Source organism: Ascidiella aspersa, chromosome 7 (assembly GCF_963924565.1).
Source record: "Ascidiella aspersa chromosome 7, kaAscAspe10.2, whole genome shotgun sequence".
NCBI classification, from domain to species: Eukaryota; Metazoa; Chordata; class Ascidiacea; order Phlebobranchia; family Ascidiidae; genus Ascidiella; species Ascidiella aspersa.
In genome coordinates, this window is record NC_139453.1 from 11,658,911 (window position 1) to 11,675,221 (window position 16,311).

Genomic DNA, 16,311 nt, shown 5'->3' on the forward strand with positions numbered 1-16,311 from the left:
AAATTGAAAATAAATTATTAGTTTGTCATTTAAAACAACCTGCTATTTTATTAGAAAAATGTACTGGATCTTATATATGCAAAAGTTTTACAAATTATGTACTTGTAACCCAAATAACCATTGTATTGTCAACAAACTGCAAGCATTATTGTTTTGCTTGAGCACTTCTCAATGTGTCTGTTTAAAGGATTTTGTACACAAACGAGCTTTATCTGTAGAAATGTGGTTTTCCTATATTGTTGTTTTTATGCTGTGTGCCAAAGAAATTTAAATTATGTGTGAAACAATAGAAAACTGAACTATTACAGTGTATGTGCAATACTATTAAAATAAAAGATATTTTAAAAGATAGCTCTAATTTGGTTTTGAAGACATTTAGTAGCTAAAACTCTGGGTATTTACAATTAAGGAAGATGCAAACACACTATTTTGATTTAATTTTATAAAACATTTAGTTTTTTCATGCAACCAGTTAGCAATGCATAAAACGTTCCATAGGTGGACTTCATGGTTGTTAGAAAATTAACAGATAAACTTTGAGAAATTTTGCACACCATATTACAACAGGACAGTGACAACATGAATAAAACAATATATAAGTTTCATAAACCTAGAAGTAAAACATTGCAGGAATCACCTACAGAAAGATAAAATTTGTATTTATTTACAAAAATTTACAAAATGCATAATGTCTTATTGGAAACATAAATTATACACAAGTATTAAAACACAAAAGAGAGTGAATTCTATGTATGTGCAGAAACTAAAAATATTAAGAAAATGATGACATTCAAAGAAGTCCAACTATGATGAATGCTGTGTTGTTTAGAAAATGTACACTAAAGAAAGAAACACTTCTTTAAAATACCGCTAAAATAGTAATATTAACTAATTTTGAAAACTGCGTTTGATTGTAACACGAGGATAGCTTTGTCGGAGTGACTCCACAACCTCTTCAGTAAACGCATAGCAAAACGACACATCCAGAAAATAAAGATTTGGACAGTTTTGGATAAGATTCTCCATTGCAGCCTTTGATACCAGCCTCGTGCCGAGAATGTCCAGTTGTCTGAAATCCAGAAAACTATTTGTTAATATTTTTTACCTTTTTTTGTTTTACAGCTACTGAAATATATGATGCAAGATAAAAAGTATAATTTATAATAGGATTATAAAAAAACTCAAATCAGATAATTTGACTGACCTATAACAAGTAATAAATAAATTGATTGTTTTCAAAAATATTAGCACAAACATTTCTGCTGCCTAGGGAAAAAAGTTGAACCATTTAAAATCTTTAACCTATATATTTTTAAAACTTTGTCACCCGTATTCTAGTTGGTTAGTATTTTGATTAGTTACAAGTAGGGCTGCGGAGTCGGACTCGGGAACTGAAGTCGGTTTGTTTTGCTGGAGTGGGACTCAAGACTTAAGTGAGACCACATAAGACTACCAGAGTCCCAAGTCAGACGTACACATGCGCAGTAAAAAATTTCCGAACTGATAGTGCCACAATCTGTAAATTGTAAAGGTGGAATACCATATATGGTTGAATATTTTTCAATCATGGATGAATTATATGACACTCCTATAAGTGGATTGCTGTACAATACATCCACCTTCACTAAGTTACGTGATTGGGTAAAATATAGGCTTTAGAGTTGGAATTAACAAAATAGCACATTAGGACAGGCTCGAATTATTCTTAACCGACATTGCAGCCCTGGTTAGAAGTTCACATTAGTACACTTCAGTGTTGATTAAAACCCTTTTTTAGTCCAATATAATGGTTACCTCAGCTTGTGACAGTGCTTAGCTAGAAGGTTTATCTCAGAATCACAGAAGGTTCTGTTGGCAGTCACAAATAACTTGGTGAGATTAGGACAGTTTCTGGCCAGATTTACGAAGCAGCCCGAATTGCTCTGCAGGGTTCCACACCTGCAAGTGTAGATACAAAATGATGTTATGTTCAAACATTTGCAACTTCAAAGGCACAATCAAGTTAGAGCAACCAGTTTGAACAAGTTTACCAAATATATGTAGTCATTTTCTAAAATAAGTTTGTTTGTTTTTTCTGTTAAATACTTTTGAGTATAAAGTTCAATATGGTGAAATAAAAAAGTAAAACAACTGGTCTACATACTGTAGATAGCTATTTAACAAACGTCCCTACCAGAAAAATCACGCAATAATGCCAATTTAACAAAAAGTCACCATCTACAACAAATAGAAAAACAGGGTGAGACATACCATCCTAAGTCAAGTTCTTCCAAGTATTTGCAGCATGAGGTCAGTGCGTTGAGTCCTTGACTGGTCAGACTCTTGGCTCTCCATGTGTCCAGCGCAGTTAGAGACTTGCTGTGTTGAGCCAACTCCTGTAAGACTCTGCAAGTTTCAAATTAAAAACATTATTCCAACAAAATAATGCCAGACAAGTATCTGAATCAGCCAAGGCCTGATGCCAAAAAAAGTCAATATTTAAATATGTTAGCTGCTTTATAGACTTAAATGGATGTTGATCTGATCTTACATAATAGTTTAAAAATAGTGGTATAATATTTCCTTGAGTGAATTATTTTCCTGCAACAAAAATATGGAACATAGTGCTTGTTTTTTAGCTAAATTTTAGATTTTATATTTAAGAAATGTTGATTGCCAGTTAATAATATTAGCTTGTTGGGTATCACCAGGTTACAAATAGTCAGCAGGGAGTCTTACATACCTGTCATAATCTACAATGCAAGGGCAGCTTCCCAAGTTTAGAGTTCTAAGTTTTGGATTGGCGTGAATTACAGAAATGATCCCTGCGTCATCAACCTATGTAAGTGACAAACATAGTGTAAATTGCCACATATTACAACTGCAGCCTGTAGTTTATATATTTTATGTGAATATTTAATTCATTACAAAAAACCTTCCGATATGAAAACAATCTATACATATTTATGCATCGTAATTGGAAACATTCTGTTACCTTGGTCCGGTACAAATTTAGAACTTGTAGATTATGCAGTCTGTGCAGCAGCCGGATTCCTTCAGTTGTTAATTTGTCACAGGACTCAATGTTGAGGTAGCACAGCGATGGCGCCACTCTAGTGATCGAGTCCAGAGTGGTATCAGTAACAGAAAAAGAAGACGCCAAATCAAGAAAAGTCAGGCAGCTAAAATTGCAGTTGTGAAAAAAATCGTTTAGCCTTGATGGCGAGACCAAGTCGCCGCCGCCTAGCCATCGCATGTTCAGCGTCCTTAGCACTGGAGAGTTGTTACATGGTCCCGCAACTCCACAGCGCACTTCTATGCTATTTAGGGTGCCGTCGTTGATCATGTGCCAGTAGGGCTGCAGATTGAGGTGTACCAACTGATTCGGGTCATAGCTGTGTTCCTTAAAAAGTTGACAAACGGCACCAACGCGGCAGAAATCAGGAAACGGAAGGTAGCTAAAAATCTTGCTGATTATCTCTGGAGGTAGTAAGCTAAAGTAGCCATTGTCCAAGACATCAAGTTCTGTTTCCAAATCACCAAGTATCCTGTCGATGGCTGCAAAAACAATGTTGGCATTGGTCTCAACTTCCATTTCTTGATTTATGCCTGTCTTGTAGTCGACCTTGGATTCCAAGTAAGCCAACTCCTCTGTGCTTGAGCTGGTGCTTGGTATTTGGGAAAGGCTGAGAGAGCTCATGGCAAGGGTAGGAGGGTCAACTGATGATGAAGAAGTGGGTGAGATGGTGCCTGAAATTGTGATTACAGATGTGATTTTGTACCTTGAATCTATTTATGCTGCATTTCGTTGCACATTTGCAAACAAGAAATATTTATTGGTCACATTGGCAGTTTTTTGTTCCGACCCAAAATACTGCTTTAAGAGGTATTAAAGGCCCAGATAACAGGACCTAGTCAATGTAATTTGTTTGGGATGGTCATGAAAATTTCTGACATTATTATGTCATAATGTGACAGTAAAACAAATAATCTTTGCACCTGTTGTTCTCGTGCAAACTGGTGTAAAATTATGCAACAGAATTATTGTCATCACATGTAGCCAAAAATGCATTTGTGTTTTTTAATTTGGGAAAACGTCAATTAAAATAATGAATGTTGTATGAAACACTTTAAAAAGATTTTAATTTTACTCGAAATAACAATATTTATAGTCTAATTCAATTCAGAGGTTCCCAACGTGGGCGTTGGCGAGTTCCAAGGGGGCGTTTTGAGTCTTTTTATGATTTGGGGGGCGCTGAACGCACATAAGGGGGCGTTACATGAAAGTACTTATATCAAAATTTTATAAAAAGTTCACATACGAATAGTAACAAACAACACTGTAGGACTTAGGTAACTTTTAACCTTAAATGGCAACTTCCGTACTGCGAACTTGTAGTAGTTTCCCGACCATTGTTACGTAATAATTGGCTTTCTTATGTAAAGCTGTCGGTTGTTGTTGCGTTTCACCGTTTTATACGCGGCAAAATGTTTGTATATTTAAAGCAGTGGTCGCCAATCTACGGTCCTCTACCCGCCGACTCTTTGACAACTAGACACGAGTCCATTTTAAATACTTTTTGACTATTTTAACTTAGTACGGGCGAAAATTTTTCGCGCTGCGCGAATGATCTTTCTACGTCCAGTTTGTTTACGTTTTGATGCTGTCTTGGGACTAGATCAGCGCTTCTTTACCGTTGGGACGTGGAAGGCAGCAAAGTGTGTCGCGGACAAACGGTAAACGTATTCAAAAATATTAGACATATATTTTTTTATTTTTTCGCCAATGTAATAAAAACTAGCAGGAAATTTAAAAGAAATGCCGTTATACCCCAAAAAAATCGCGCTCGCTTCGCTCGCCAGCTGCGCCCCGACTTCGAAGCATTAACAAACACTATTACACTTTTCATTATTAGAATGGATAACAAAAAATACGAGGCCCGCCTGATTCGCAGTTGTTCTTACATTTTTCTTAGTTAACATTTTGCGCAGCCCACAGAAACATTTATGAGTTTGGTTGCGGCCCGCGACTAAAAAAGGATTTAAAGTCTTAGTGCAAAAAGATATGAATTTTTCCTGGTAATGACATAACCTGATGAAATAATGTATGTACAAATTCCAATAGTGAATGTATGTTAGGCAACCTAAAATATCACTGACAGCATATCGAAACGAAAGTGAAGACAATATGATGTTAGACAACGATTAATATAATACTTTACTGTAAAGCAAGATGAGGGGGGCGATATGAAATAATACTGAGCCCAAGGGGGCACTAGTGTAAAAAAAGGTTGGGAAACACTGGTCTAATTCAACAGAAATTGGACTTTGTAAAGTTTATGAGTTACATGATACAACCTTATATAGTATGCGCTAGCGCCTTTGTGATGAGTAGATATATTTAACATAGAAGTTTCTGCAAACCACAAATCATTTTGTATTTACATATAGGTAACTTTGGCTAAAAGAATAGCTTCTGGTTTATGGCCTGGTTGTCTTGTGGTGCAACAATAAGTATTGTTATGACAGCTTGAGTTGAAATGAAGTGGTTTTAGTTAAGAAATTTATGTATGAAATTGGGTTATTTATTCTTAAATTTTGTACAACAATTTGCTTGCTTGCTTGTATATGTTTTCAGTCAATGTTATGTAAATGTAAATATTAGAAGAAGTTACCTTAAAAATAGACCTTAGCACCATTGGCTTATAGCTTAGAACAGCGTTTCTTAATCAGGTGAATGGTTCACCCCAGGATGAATAAAATTTTGCAGGGGTGAACCAACCAAAAGGGGTGAATAAGGGTGAATTGTCAGAGATGGATGATAGCTTGCAAGCAGGGCCGATATTCTGTGTTTTTTATGTCTTTATAGCTTTATATATCTGGACTCGAAAAATTGTAGATTTGCAATGGTAAAACTTAACCTAAGTCATTTTGCTCTGTTATATAGACGAAATAGTTTTATCCCATCATAAGACAATGAAAATGAAAAGGTGAATGAAATATGGGGATAGATGCTAGGGGTGAACAAAACTAAAAAAGTTTAAATAGCACTGTTTTAGAAGACTCGTTTGGCTGAGACAAGGCATAAGAGTACCTAGATTTTTTAAGATTTTTCACACCTGTCAGTTCCACTGCATCCAACTCGGTGTAGTACTCCAGATGTGAGTGAACAAACTCCAGTCGCACGATTCTAGTTCTGTACTTTATCTCCCTCAAAATGGGAGCGAACATGCGGGCCTCTCGAGTGTGGGCCACTACTGGTGAGGTGTTCTCCCAGAGAACCTCCCAGTGGGTATAGCCATAGGGCGGAACCGGGATAGCCTTGCCACAAATGTCCGGGTCAACACTGCTGCTGTTTTCAGTTCCACTAAAAAGATAATTTAAATTTTATACCACAAAGGGTTATGGCAAAATTAGTTTTTCGCTACTTAAATATTAACAGTACATAGAAAGTTTATTACAGTTTGATAATTTGTATCCCAGTGCTTTATGGCTGTGTTGTTCCATATTTTTATTACATGTTTTTAAAAACAATGATTTGTATTTATCTTTAAAATGTGAATAACATTGACAAAAAACAACGATATATAGATCATAAAACTAGAGTTTGTACACAGTGTTGATATTCTAGGTCAATTATCTTAAATGTTGAGTGAGAGGTAATAAGAACAGTTACGTCAATTTGAATGATGCACAACACAAAAACTTCAATACGTAATCCTGACAACAGGAAACCATGACCAAATTGGTGTGACAGCACCACTATAGCCTATCAGTTTACGCTTACTGTGGCAAAACATGACACATTTCAATTTACATATTCAATCTTTTTTTAACAACCAGTTGTGGTACACAAATAACTACACAAAATAACACACATACGATGGGTTTGTTTGCTTGGGAAACTCTTGACAAAGGGCAAGAATCCTGACAACGGCTCCTGGGTTATAGGTTTCATAGATGGCGATGGACCATGGGAATACTGCTCGGTCGAAAACGACATCAATGTAGTCTTGACTTTGGAACTTAATAGACCTAACACAAAACTTATATTGTGTGTTTTCGTTATCATTTGTTTCACTTAACAAATGTTTTAGATTCACTTGGTATGTTTTCATAATTTTACATCCTAACAAAAACATGCTTTAACACATCTAACCAGCTGCCAAAAATGTAGGCCTTATGAACAACTTTACCTTGGTCTAGTATCACAATTGAGGCATTCATTTTTGTTCCACCAGGGTCCGTAAGTTCTCATTACAGCCGCCTGAGTAAAGTCACCATACTTAGGAAAAATCTTGGGCTCCCCAATAATATTGCTCACAGAATATGAGAAGCTTCGTTGGTTTTCTCCCCCATACTGTGAGCTGAAGTCGATTATTCCAACAGCATACTGCTTGACATATCGCGGTGTATTTGCTTTCATTTTTAATGAGGCGTTATATACATAAATTTCACAAACACATATTGTAATATTTACATTTGTGCTATGTTACAGTGACAACACACATATATTAAAGGACGAAATTGCGTTTCTGAAAGTAAGATATCATTAGAAGGTTAAATGCATAAAAGTAACTAAGATTTGCATTATACTTACACAATGCCACTAAACGGCGCTGGTCTAGAATCCTACCACAACGAAACACCATTTGGGTTAGGGTATAGGTTAGCGTTTGGGTTAAGGTAGGTCAAGTATTATTATTAAATTTGGAATATAATAATACTTGACCCACCCACACCCAAACGCTAACCCGCATGCTAATTCAAATTTTGTGCGTTGATTTTAGAACTGTGGTAGGATTCTAGACCAGCGCCCACTAAACTAACATAAACTTGCTGTTTTTTGCAAATTTATTGAATCTACCAGGCACGGACACAGACTCATTAAACAGTTCAAGAAAGTAGTCAACTCCGGTACTAACTACGACCAATATAAACGTTGCAGAGGTCATAAATAAGCCGTGCAAAACTAGTCTGGCAACAACGCAAGTGAATGGGTTTTCGTTGCCCAGTCGCGGATTTGTTATTGTTATGATGACGCAATGACGTCAGCACACAGCTGATCGAAGTCAATGAAGGCGAACCCAAATGGGTGTAATCAACGTCTGCGTTGGTGTAATCGCGTTGTAAAGGATTATTGACTATGACCTGTTAAATGTTTTAGAGTCGCGTTACCAAAGTAAACATATTTTTTGGCAAAATGTTTAACGTCATATGTACCGGTATTTAGTTTTAGAAATCTTCATGTACCTCCAACACATGTGTTATGTAGTTATACCAAATGGAAAGTAGTGTAAATACTATTGCTACAATTATATTTTTGTTTTTGGTAGTTTTCAGACAGCTTAATTATCATTCAATGCAAAAAAAATCGTATATGAAAACAGGAACAAAAGTGTTTTGATCAAAATGTGCGAAAAAATGTCTTGTGCATTGATGACACTGGTCGTTCTGCTCGGTCAGCTAAGCGAGACTTTAAAAACATTTTAGCAGCACATGCCTTGCTGCACTGTTTCCTTTCCTTGCTGATTAGCAGTTTTGGAAGCGGTACATCTCTTACCTGTTAATAATTAACCTTTTCTGCACAACGTTGAGATATATATCCCATTAAAATGTGTATTGTTATGCAGTAGGGAGGTTTTTAGTTTTGCGGGGAAAAAGAATATTTTGCAGTTTAGCATTAAACTTTATTTTTAAAAACATTAGTTTGTTACACCGAGCATGCTTTATAGCCCAATTTGCATGCAATTTACCCCAAAATAAAGGTGTTAGTTAAATTATTTTTATGACTTTTCAAAATAAACATTGCTTCTTTTGAACTTTGTGATATAGGCCACTGAGTTATATAAACTGTGCTAAAAAATAATAATGACTGTAGTTAGCAAGGAAAGTACTGTTCAAGTGTTATCTTATTTTGATTCAATACCCTACACATGCTATGAAGTCGGCCATTGCTGGGAACCACGATGCACTGTTGCCTTTTTTGACACAATGCGCGATAGCATGAAATATTCTCTTAAAGTTTACTTGATATTCTATTCAGTAAGTTGTGGCAAATTTCTCTTATTGAATTTTTGGCACTATTCCGGATGAAAATGTGGTAGGATTCTAGACCAGCGCCAAATTTTCCTAAAATATTTTTACAGTGAAGTTCATTTAATAGTGTAGCTTTGAAAAAGAACTTCCTTAGATCAACTTCTGTTAAACCAACCAACATGATAATTACAGTTAAAAATAACCTAAGAAATTTTTTTGTGTTTTAAATTAGTATATTGTAGTTAAATAACACACATGTGTTTATCAGTTTATCAGAAGACATATGTGCTTTTCAATAAAAATGCCATTTAAAAGCATGTTTGAGGTTAAGTGATTCTACTTTTAAAGTTCTGCAAACAAAAACAACACTAAGCTTTGCGTTGATATTTTTTTTGCTGCCTCAGTAATGTAATCTAAACCTCTATTATTTATATACCTTTTTATGATTGTGAATGAACCTCTTTTTGCAGGCAACAACACTACTTCGTCTGAGGAAGAGAAAATACAGAACTATTAAAGAATTCCGAAAATTCTGCCTATCAGTTTTGCGATCTAGTATATTTCTAGCATCCAACGGAACATTATTTATGGGTTCATTTTGCCTTTTGAGGTAAAAACTAGATAATATCTTCAAACTTCTTCAACTGCAATAATTGCCTAACTGTAAAAAACAAGCAAAATGTTACCACTGGTTTTCATAAGATTAGTTGAAATATTTTTTTTAGAAAAATAATTGGAAAGTTTTATGGCTGGCATGGGTTTCTTAGTGGATTTTTAGCTGGATTATGCAGCATATTTTTGGAGACCAAATCAAGGTGAGTTTATGCAATGGCCTGTTATGATATTTTGACTGAAGTTTTTTAACCATTTTCTGGATATCAAACCTTAAAAGCACTGTTCATGAGTAACGGTGTAATGACCTTGTTTTTGCAGGCGATCAGCACTGGCATTATATGTCATCAACTTGGTATGTCCTGTTTTTTATTTAATATTTATTAAACATTTTGTATCTATCAATATACCTTTCTACAGGCCTGTGAAACGTTTTTTCGCATTGCTGTTGCCAGAAACTATATAACTCCAATATCTTACGGTGAAGTAAGTTGGTAGGTTTTTGTAGCTATGCTTTAACAAATAAGGAGGTAATTAAAAAAAAAATTAAACATATCTGTTCTAATATAAAATACCATTTTTTTTACTTTTTTTTAGTTAAAAAAATTTTGAAACTGTATTTGAACTTTAGCAATATAAATCTGATATTTTGAAAGTCAACTTCATCAGGTATATAAATTACATATTGGATACAACAACGAATTTACTGTTTTAGGTGATGCTGTTTAGTCTTGCAAGTGCAGGTTTTATGGCTCTTTACAGGTAAGAATTTGTGTTTGCAGCTTCTTTTTAAATGACTTTCACTGTCTTATTTTTTCCACCAACAGGACAAGGGAAATTTCTGAGTCATTAAAAGGACCTTTGAATTTCATAGCAGCTGGTGCCTCTGAAGCATCTGTGCAACCGTTTCAACTAAGAACAAGAAATCCTTACCTTCTCTTGTAAACCCATCTTATACTATCCTGCATAGTGAAAATACCAATGTTGTGTTTGAACAGATGTCCTAAGAAATGACTAACAGTCAACAGACTAAATTAATAAAATTAAATGTTCTAATTATTAAAGTGTGTTTGAGACTTGTAAAATGCTGTGTGAAATACAGTAAACATCATCTGGGTGATGCACGTCTTTACACCTGTTTTGCCCAATATTTTACTTATGTTAGGAAATTGCAATTATGTGCTTTAAAATGTATTTGAAATGCAAAATCACTAATTTAAAATGATTGAAACCCAAACTAAAAAATACATCTAAAGTGTAAAAAAGAAGAAATGTTTGTTTGTTAACCGAATAGGTTAACCTCAAATGATATATATAGGAAATATGTTAATAGCTAGGATTTCCCTCTTTTTTCAGATATTAAATGAAGGCCTACATCAGCCATATACATTATTGTGGTGCTTTGACAAACCATTACTTGAAGTAATATTATATTGTTAGGATAAGACTCTATTGGTGATTTGTGTCAGTATCTCATTAAATTCCTTTTTGTTGTTTTCAGATTAAAGCAATCCACACCAAAACACTCAACTTGCAAACATGCAGAAGGTTGCCTTTACTATATTCTTGAGGTAAAATCTATTGAGTTTCAAAGGTTGAAACATTTGTTGCCCTAATCATATTTATACCCAGTATAAATCCATATCTTTAAAACTACCAACCTGTAAAATAAAACTGACAACCGTTTAACAGAATATACATCTGTTTGTACTTCAATTAATTTTTTTATTTCGTAAAAACTATCTGATTGCATATGAAAATATTTATTTTATGTTTAGTGTCCATATCCTGTAAATAACACACCTGACTAAAGACTTTATATATTGTATCTTGTTGATAAATGCAGTAAAGTTTAAAAAATGTACTGGCAAAAACAATCCTTTAATATTAATATCAGGGCTCATTTAACCTATATTATTTAAAAAAAGTGTTTTTAAATGACAATAAACAGTTGGCATTGATATTTTCAGTTCCATTAAAACAAAGAACCAAATGACTTAGAAAAAAAGTGTAATTGTGTATTGTTTTTTTTTAATGAGTGAGTAAAATGTTGACTCACTTTTTTTCTCCAGGGCTTTGGTAAACAGTTTGCGGTCGGATACATTGTAGAGCTTTTGCTGAACTTAACAAGGATGTTGCGCAACAAATCTGCCAAGAAGGGAATCTCAAGTTTATTTAAAAGCACATCTCTCGCCAAATTTCTTGCTTTCTATGCCCTTCTTTTTAAGGTAAAATAGACAATAGTAACATTTCGTTAGACTTGTGGTATTCAGAACGAATGTTTGACTTTTTGAAGTGAAACATTTAGAACAATAGGTTTATAATATATTTATAAAGTAAAAGATCATATTTTTTTTAAAAACTTTTTTTTCTTTTAGCGGGAAAATGTGCGCACGTTTTAAAATGTGATCAAATATGTGCGCACTTTTTTTCACAATGTGCGCTCTAACTAAATCTAATTCTAACTCTAATTCAAAAATGTGCGCACATTTTTTGTACATTTCCGCGTACACATTGTGCAAAAGAACGCCACGTCCCCTGTTGCAAAGGAGGCTATGCATAATGTGACAAGTTGCGCCGTTTATTTTACATGTAAATCCCGTTATCTCAAGCAATATGTTGCTCTCTTTCATGTGCTTACGTATTTTTTAAAACTAAGTGTTTTGACATTTCAAACCAAATAAAAAATTGTTGCGCACTACGCGATTAGACGTAAATTCAGCAGCATTTCTGTGCACGAATTTGCTCCAGAACAGGACTTAAAGATCAATTGTAAGGTTAATTGTATTATGACTTTACGCTGAAAAGTAACTTTGTAACTTTATCTTGATGATTTCCGTAAACCCAAACTTATAACCTTACGTTTCCTTGTTCCCCAAGACTTTGAATAACTTTGCGTCTTTTAAACAAAGGGACCTAATAAATGGCGACTACAAGCGTATATAGATTTTAGTGCCCTACATCTGCTCTTGTGCGATTTTCAAAAATCGTTTTTTATATACAATTATATTTTTTTGTTAGTATTTTATAATGGATACATTCTTGTGGTGAATAACTCGTGTTTATAGGACGACTGCTGAGCAATTGCAAATAGTTATCATTTTACAATACAAGCGTTGCTGTCTATGAAAGTTTGTACTCAATTTTCAAATACTTCCTTACTATCTAAAATCTCTTTTTAAACTATTTGCTTACAATAAATCTAATTTTTTGTCACTAGTTATTATTCATTACTTTTTTGACTTGGCTTTTAGTATTTTTGCAGTGTCCCAAATAACAACAAAGCTTATTATCCTATTCCAGGGTACCAACTGTGCTTTGAGATGGTTGACCAACCAAGATCTACCTTCCATATATGGCAGTGTGGCCGGGCTTTTTGCTGGCACTGCTTCATACTTCTATAAAAGTTCATCAGTGTCGCTTTATGTCCTGTTTAAACTTTTTGAGGTGAGGCACCGATTGCCAAAAAAATGTTTTAGTTTAATTTTTGTTTTGATCTGTTGCAAGCCTTTAAATAGGTGGCCGAATAAAAATGTATTGGTTCTTTGCAGGAACTTACAATGAAAGGAATTGCATCTGGACACATTCCATATTTCGCCAATTTTGATTGTTTTTTGTTTGCTTTGGGTCTTGGGTACCTGTTACACACGGTAAGTAAATGTTTTACTTAAACCGTCGGCTACAAGCAATAATATTTATTGAAGTTGACAAGTGACGTAAAATTAGTTTCCTGAGCACTCGACAAAGAATTGTGCTGTAATTGCACCCTAACTGTGTTTTGTTTTTCATAAAGGGATGTGTGGAACCACACCACATACAGCCGGGTTACTGGTCATTTCTTATTAACGTCAGTGGCCGAAAGTAAGTATCTCTGGTAGCAGTTAATATCCTTTAAAGCTGTGTCTGTGGTATTATATGGTTTTGTTAGTCGCGCTGTGGTTTTGAAAGTTCACCAACTCGTTTTCCTTTTAATATAAGTTCAATTAGCTTGTACTGTCGAAATTGAAAAAAAAACACAATAATATTTTTTTTAAAGCGTTGTTTTACTCAAAGTGCCAACATTTTTCGTTTTCATTAGTGATGGTATCTTTTAAGTAAAGGTGATTGGAGGTTGACAACGGATGATACCACTATAGCGAAGTGTGTACTTTCCAAAAAAGGTTTCGTCTAAATCTTAATTTAAAATCACTAAATCTTTATCCATTTTCAATGCGAAAACTATGTTGAAACTGAAAAAAGAGTTATAAAAAGTTAGCCGAATTATACTTTCCTCTGTATGGGCTTTGATTTTTATCTCGCGTACAACTATACAACCTCTATGCATTATTCTCCAAATTCTAATCTATTTTCCTAAATTTTTTTATATATTTTGCTCTACTTTACGTAGTTATCGAGGCGTAAACTTCAACTACCTGTTTAGTAAAACTCAAGCATGCGCTATTTCACTAATGCCTATATTTATATATATATTTATTTGCGTTACGCAAAAACATACAACGCAAATTATCTCTCTCGCCCAAGGTTCCCAGGAATGTTCCGCCAACTCTTGGACGTGTTCGGCACCGACGCCTCTCGCCTCTACCCTCACTACGTACCCGACCTGGTTCCTAAGTACGTCATGAGCAATGACGTCATCAAAATCCTCATCGCGAACGGAAAGTGGGGAAGCTCGGTTTTTTGACCGACCCAACAAAAGTTTATTTTTCTTTGATATTTTGTCTTACTGTAGGGTTTATATTGCGCAGTTGACCTTTTTTATCGCGTTGCCAACAGAAGTCAATTCTTCGATTGTATTGCAATCGATTTCTCTGTATCTTAATAATACGATCGTTTGATATAGGGTGCGGATCAAGATTGCCAGCATCTGGCGCCACACACATTGGACTACATAAGCGCTATTTGAACACATTTTCTTTTTTTTGACCACTAACCCTTAATGGTACGCGAAATAAATAGTATTTGAGAAGCTCTAAATTAAACAATGTTCCGCGTTCCAAATATATTGATGTCGAGCACATGCTCTGGGCAAATTTTATGAAAGATGCTAACTGAGCAAGATTTCAATCTAGCCTCATCGTGAGCTGTTCTATTAAATTCCTACATTTTTTTACAATTCGGGTGAAATATGCAAGCAAGGCCTGTATCTTAAAAGCAGTTTTTGTTAATACAAACTGAGAACCGTTCGATTTGAACCTTGGGTTGGCAAACCCCGAGGGGAAATTTGCAGGAAGCCTATCATAGCCTTTACAATATCGTATTTTTGGATTATAACCTAACGTTGAGTCAATTTAAGATAAATTTATTTGATGTCAGTTATCTGCAGGTTTCGGTTGAGTTTTTATACCTCCGTGTAAATAAATAGAAAAAGGTCAGCAATTTCTGCTTGGCATCGCTGTGAAATAACCCTGTAAAAAATTAAAAAGTGCATTTTTTGGATGGATTGTTCACCAGTTTTCTATTCTATTAATATATAATTCTATACTGCCGATATATTAAATGCCATATAGGACGATAATTATGCCCGTGTAATGTTCTTTTATCTTGGCCGCTAATAACGCACACGTAGTGGCGCGTGTGCAGATTCGATAGCTGCGTTGTGTCATGCTTAGTGCAATTTGAAATTCACGTTGGCAAACTCCAAGCCCAAAAACTCAGTAATAGTGAACTGTTTCGGCGCTTCAGATTTATAGACATCCCGCGTTTTGCGTTGTTTTATTAGGTCTACAAAATCCGGTTAGTGCAGAATTTGCCTAATTTGCTGAACGTCTTCGTATGAAATGACATTTCATGCACTCCAAACTTACCTCTCAATGCTAAACAAATGCGCGTTTTTCGCCATGACTTGCAAAAACACCTTTTGCGCTTATTGCTGAACCAATGAATTGTGATTGCATGTATGCTTGTTTTTATTCAGTATATGCAACTTTTACCAAGCAAATAAGTGTTTTTGTGAAAGTCGCTGCGACAACATGCACCGCATATTGATAATTACCGCATATAATTTTTTGTTAAATAATAATTAAATGTATTCCCTAATAGATCAACTGATTCTATAATATTACCCTTTGTTCTAAACACTCACAATATTCAAATTAATTTTTTTTCTTGTCCCTAATTGCATTATATCGATCCTTTACGTTTTACGCTTTTCAACCCTGTTCCTTTTATGCAGGATTCTGTTGGCCAGAAGTGCGGTAATTTTTGCTTGTTTTTTGATTGTGGTGTTTGGCGTAACGATTATATTATCTTATCAACTCGCCTATGCAATTCGTCAATTGAAAGCGCATAAAAGCATACAGAACTTCACGTAAGCTTGTGGTATAGATTTATTTGACAACAGTGTATATAGGTGTATGCAATATGAACCACCAATCAATATAACGGAAAATCCGAGCAGGGTTACCCTAATATCAACCTTTGCTTTGTTCGTGTAGCCGTAGCAGCTGTTTTCGACATGTAGGCTGCGCTTGTTAAATGTTAATGCTTCCGGTGCGAGTCACGTTGTCTTGCATAAATCTTCAGTCGGGTGCAGCAAACAGTGTAGCGACATCAAGCGAGTGGGATCCAAGTTTTGCTGAAATCTGACGTCATCTTTGTTTAGCCCAATCACGTTGCTTCCTTTATAACTGAGTGTGGCCTGATTGAAACAGCACGTTGTGAAACGATTAAAGAGTGTTATCA

At 34.9% G+C, this 16,311-nt stretch overlaps 2 protein-coding genes across 2 annotated transcripts; one reads left to right on the plus strand and one right to left on the minus strand.

Annotated features, from left to right (window-relative positions):
• Nucleotides 1–474: 474 nt before the first annotated feature.
• LOC146137807 (F-box/LRR-repeat protein 4-like) lies at nt 475–7,518 on the minus strand. The gene is made up of 8 exons (XM_083393793.1): nt 7,176–7,518; nt 6,862–7,014; nt 6,099–6,346; nt 2,975–3,729; nt 2,723–2,817; nt 2,251–2,385; nt 1,795–1,938; nt 475–1,069 (listed from the first exon to the last, which is right to left on the minus strand). The coding sequence occupies exons 1-8, from the start codon at nt 7,403–7,405 to the stop codon at nt 889–891; spliced, it is 1,941 nt and encodes a 646-aa protein (XP_083249919.1). The 5' UTR covers nt 7,406–7,518; the 3' UTR covers nt 475–888.
• A 1,958-nt stretch (nt 7,519–9,476) lies between these two features.
• Nucleotides 9,477–15,563, plus strand: LOC146137808 (transmembrane protein 135-like). The gene is made up of 12 exons (XM_083393438.1): nt 9,477–9,628; nt 9,744–9,833; nt 9,952–9,985; nt 10,051–10,116; nt 10,346–10,392; nt 10,458–10,571; nt 11,132–11,201; nt 11,703–11,858; nt 12,934–13,077; nt 13,182–13,280; nt 13,424–13,491; nt 14,152–15,563. Exons 1-12 carry the CDS (start codon nt 9,606–9,608, stop codon nt 14,309–14,311), a joined length of 1,071 nt encoding a protein of 356 aa, XP_083249564.1. The 5' UTR covers nt 9,477–9,605; the 3' UTR covers nt 14,312–15,563.
• Nucleotides 15,564–16,311: the final 748 nt, after the last annotated feature.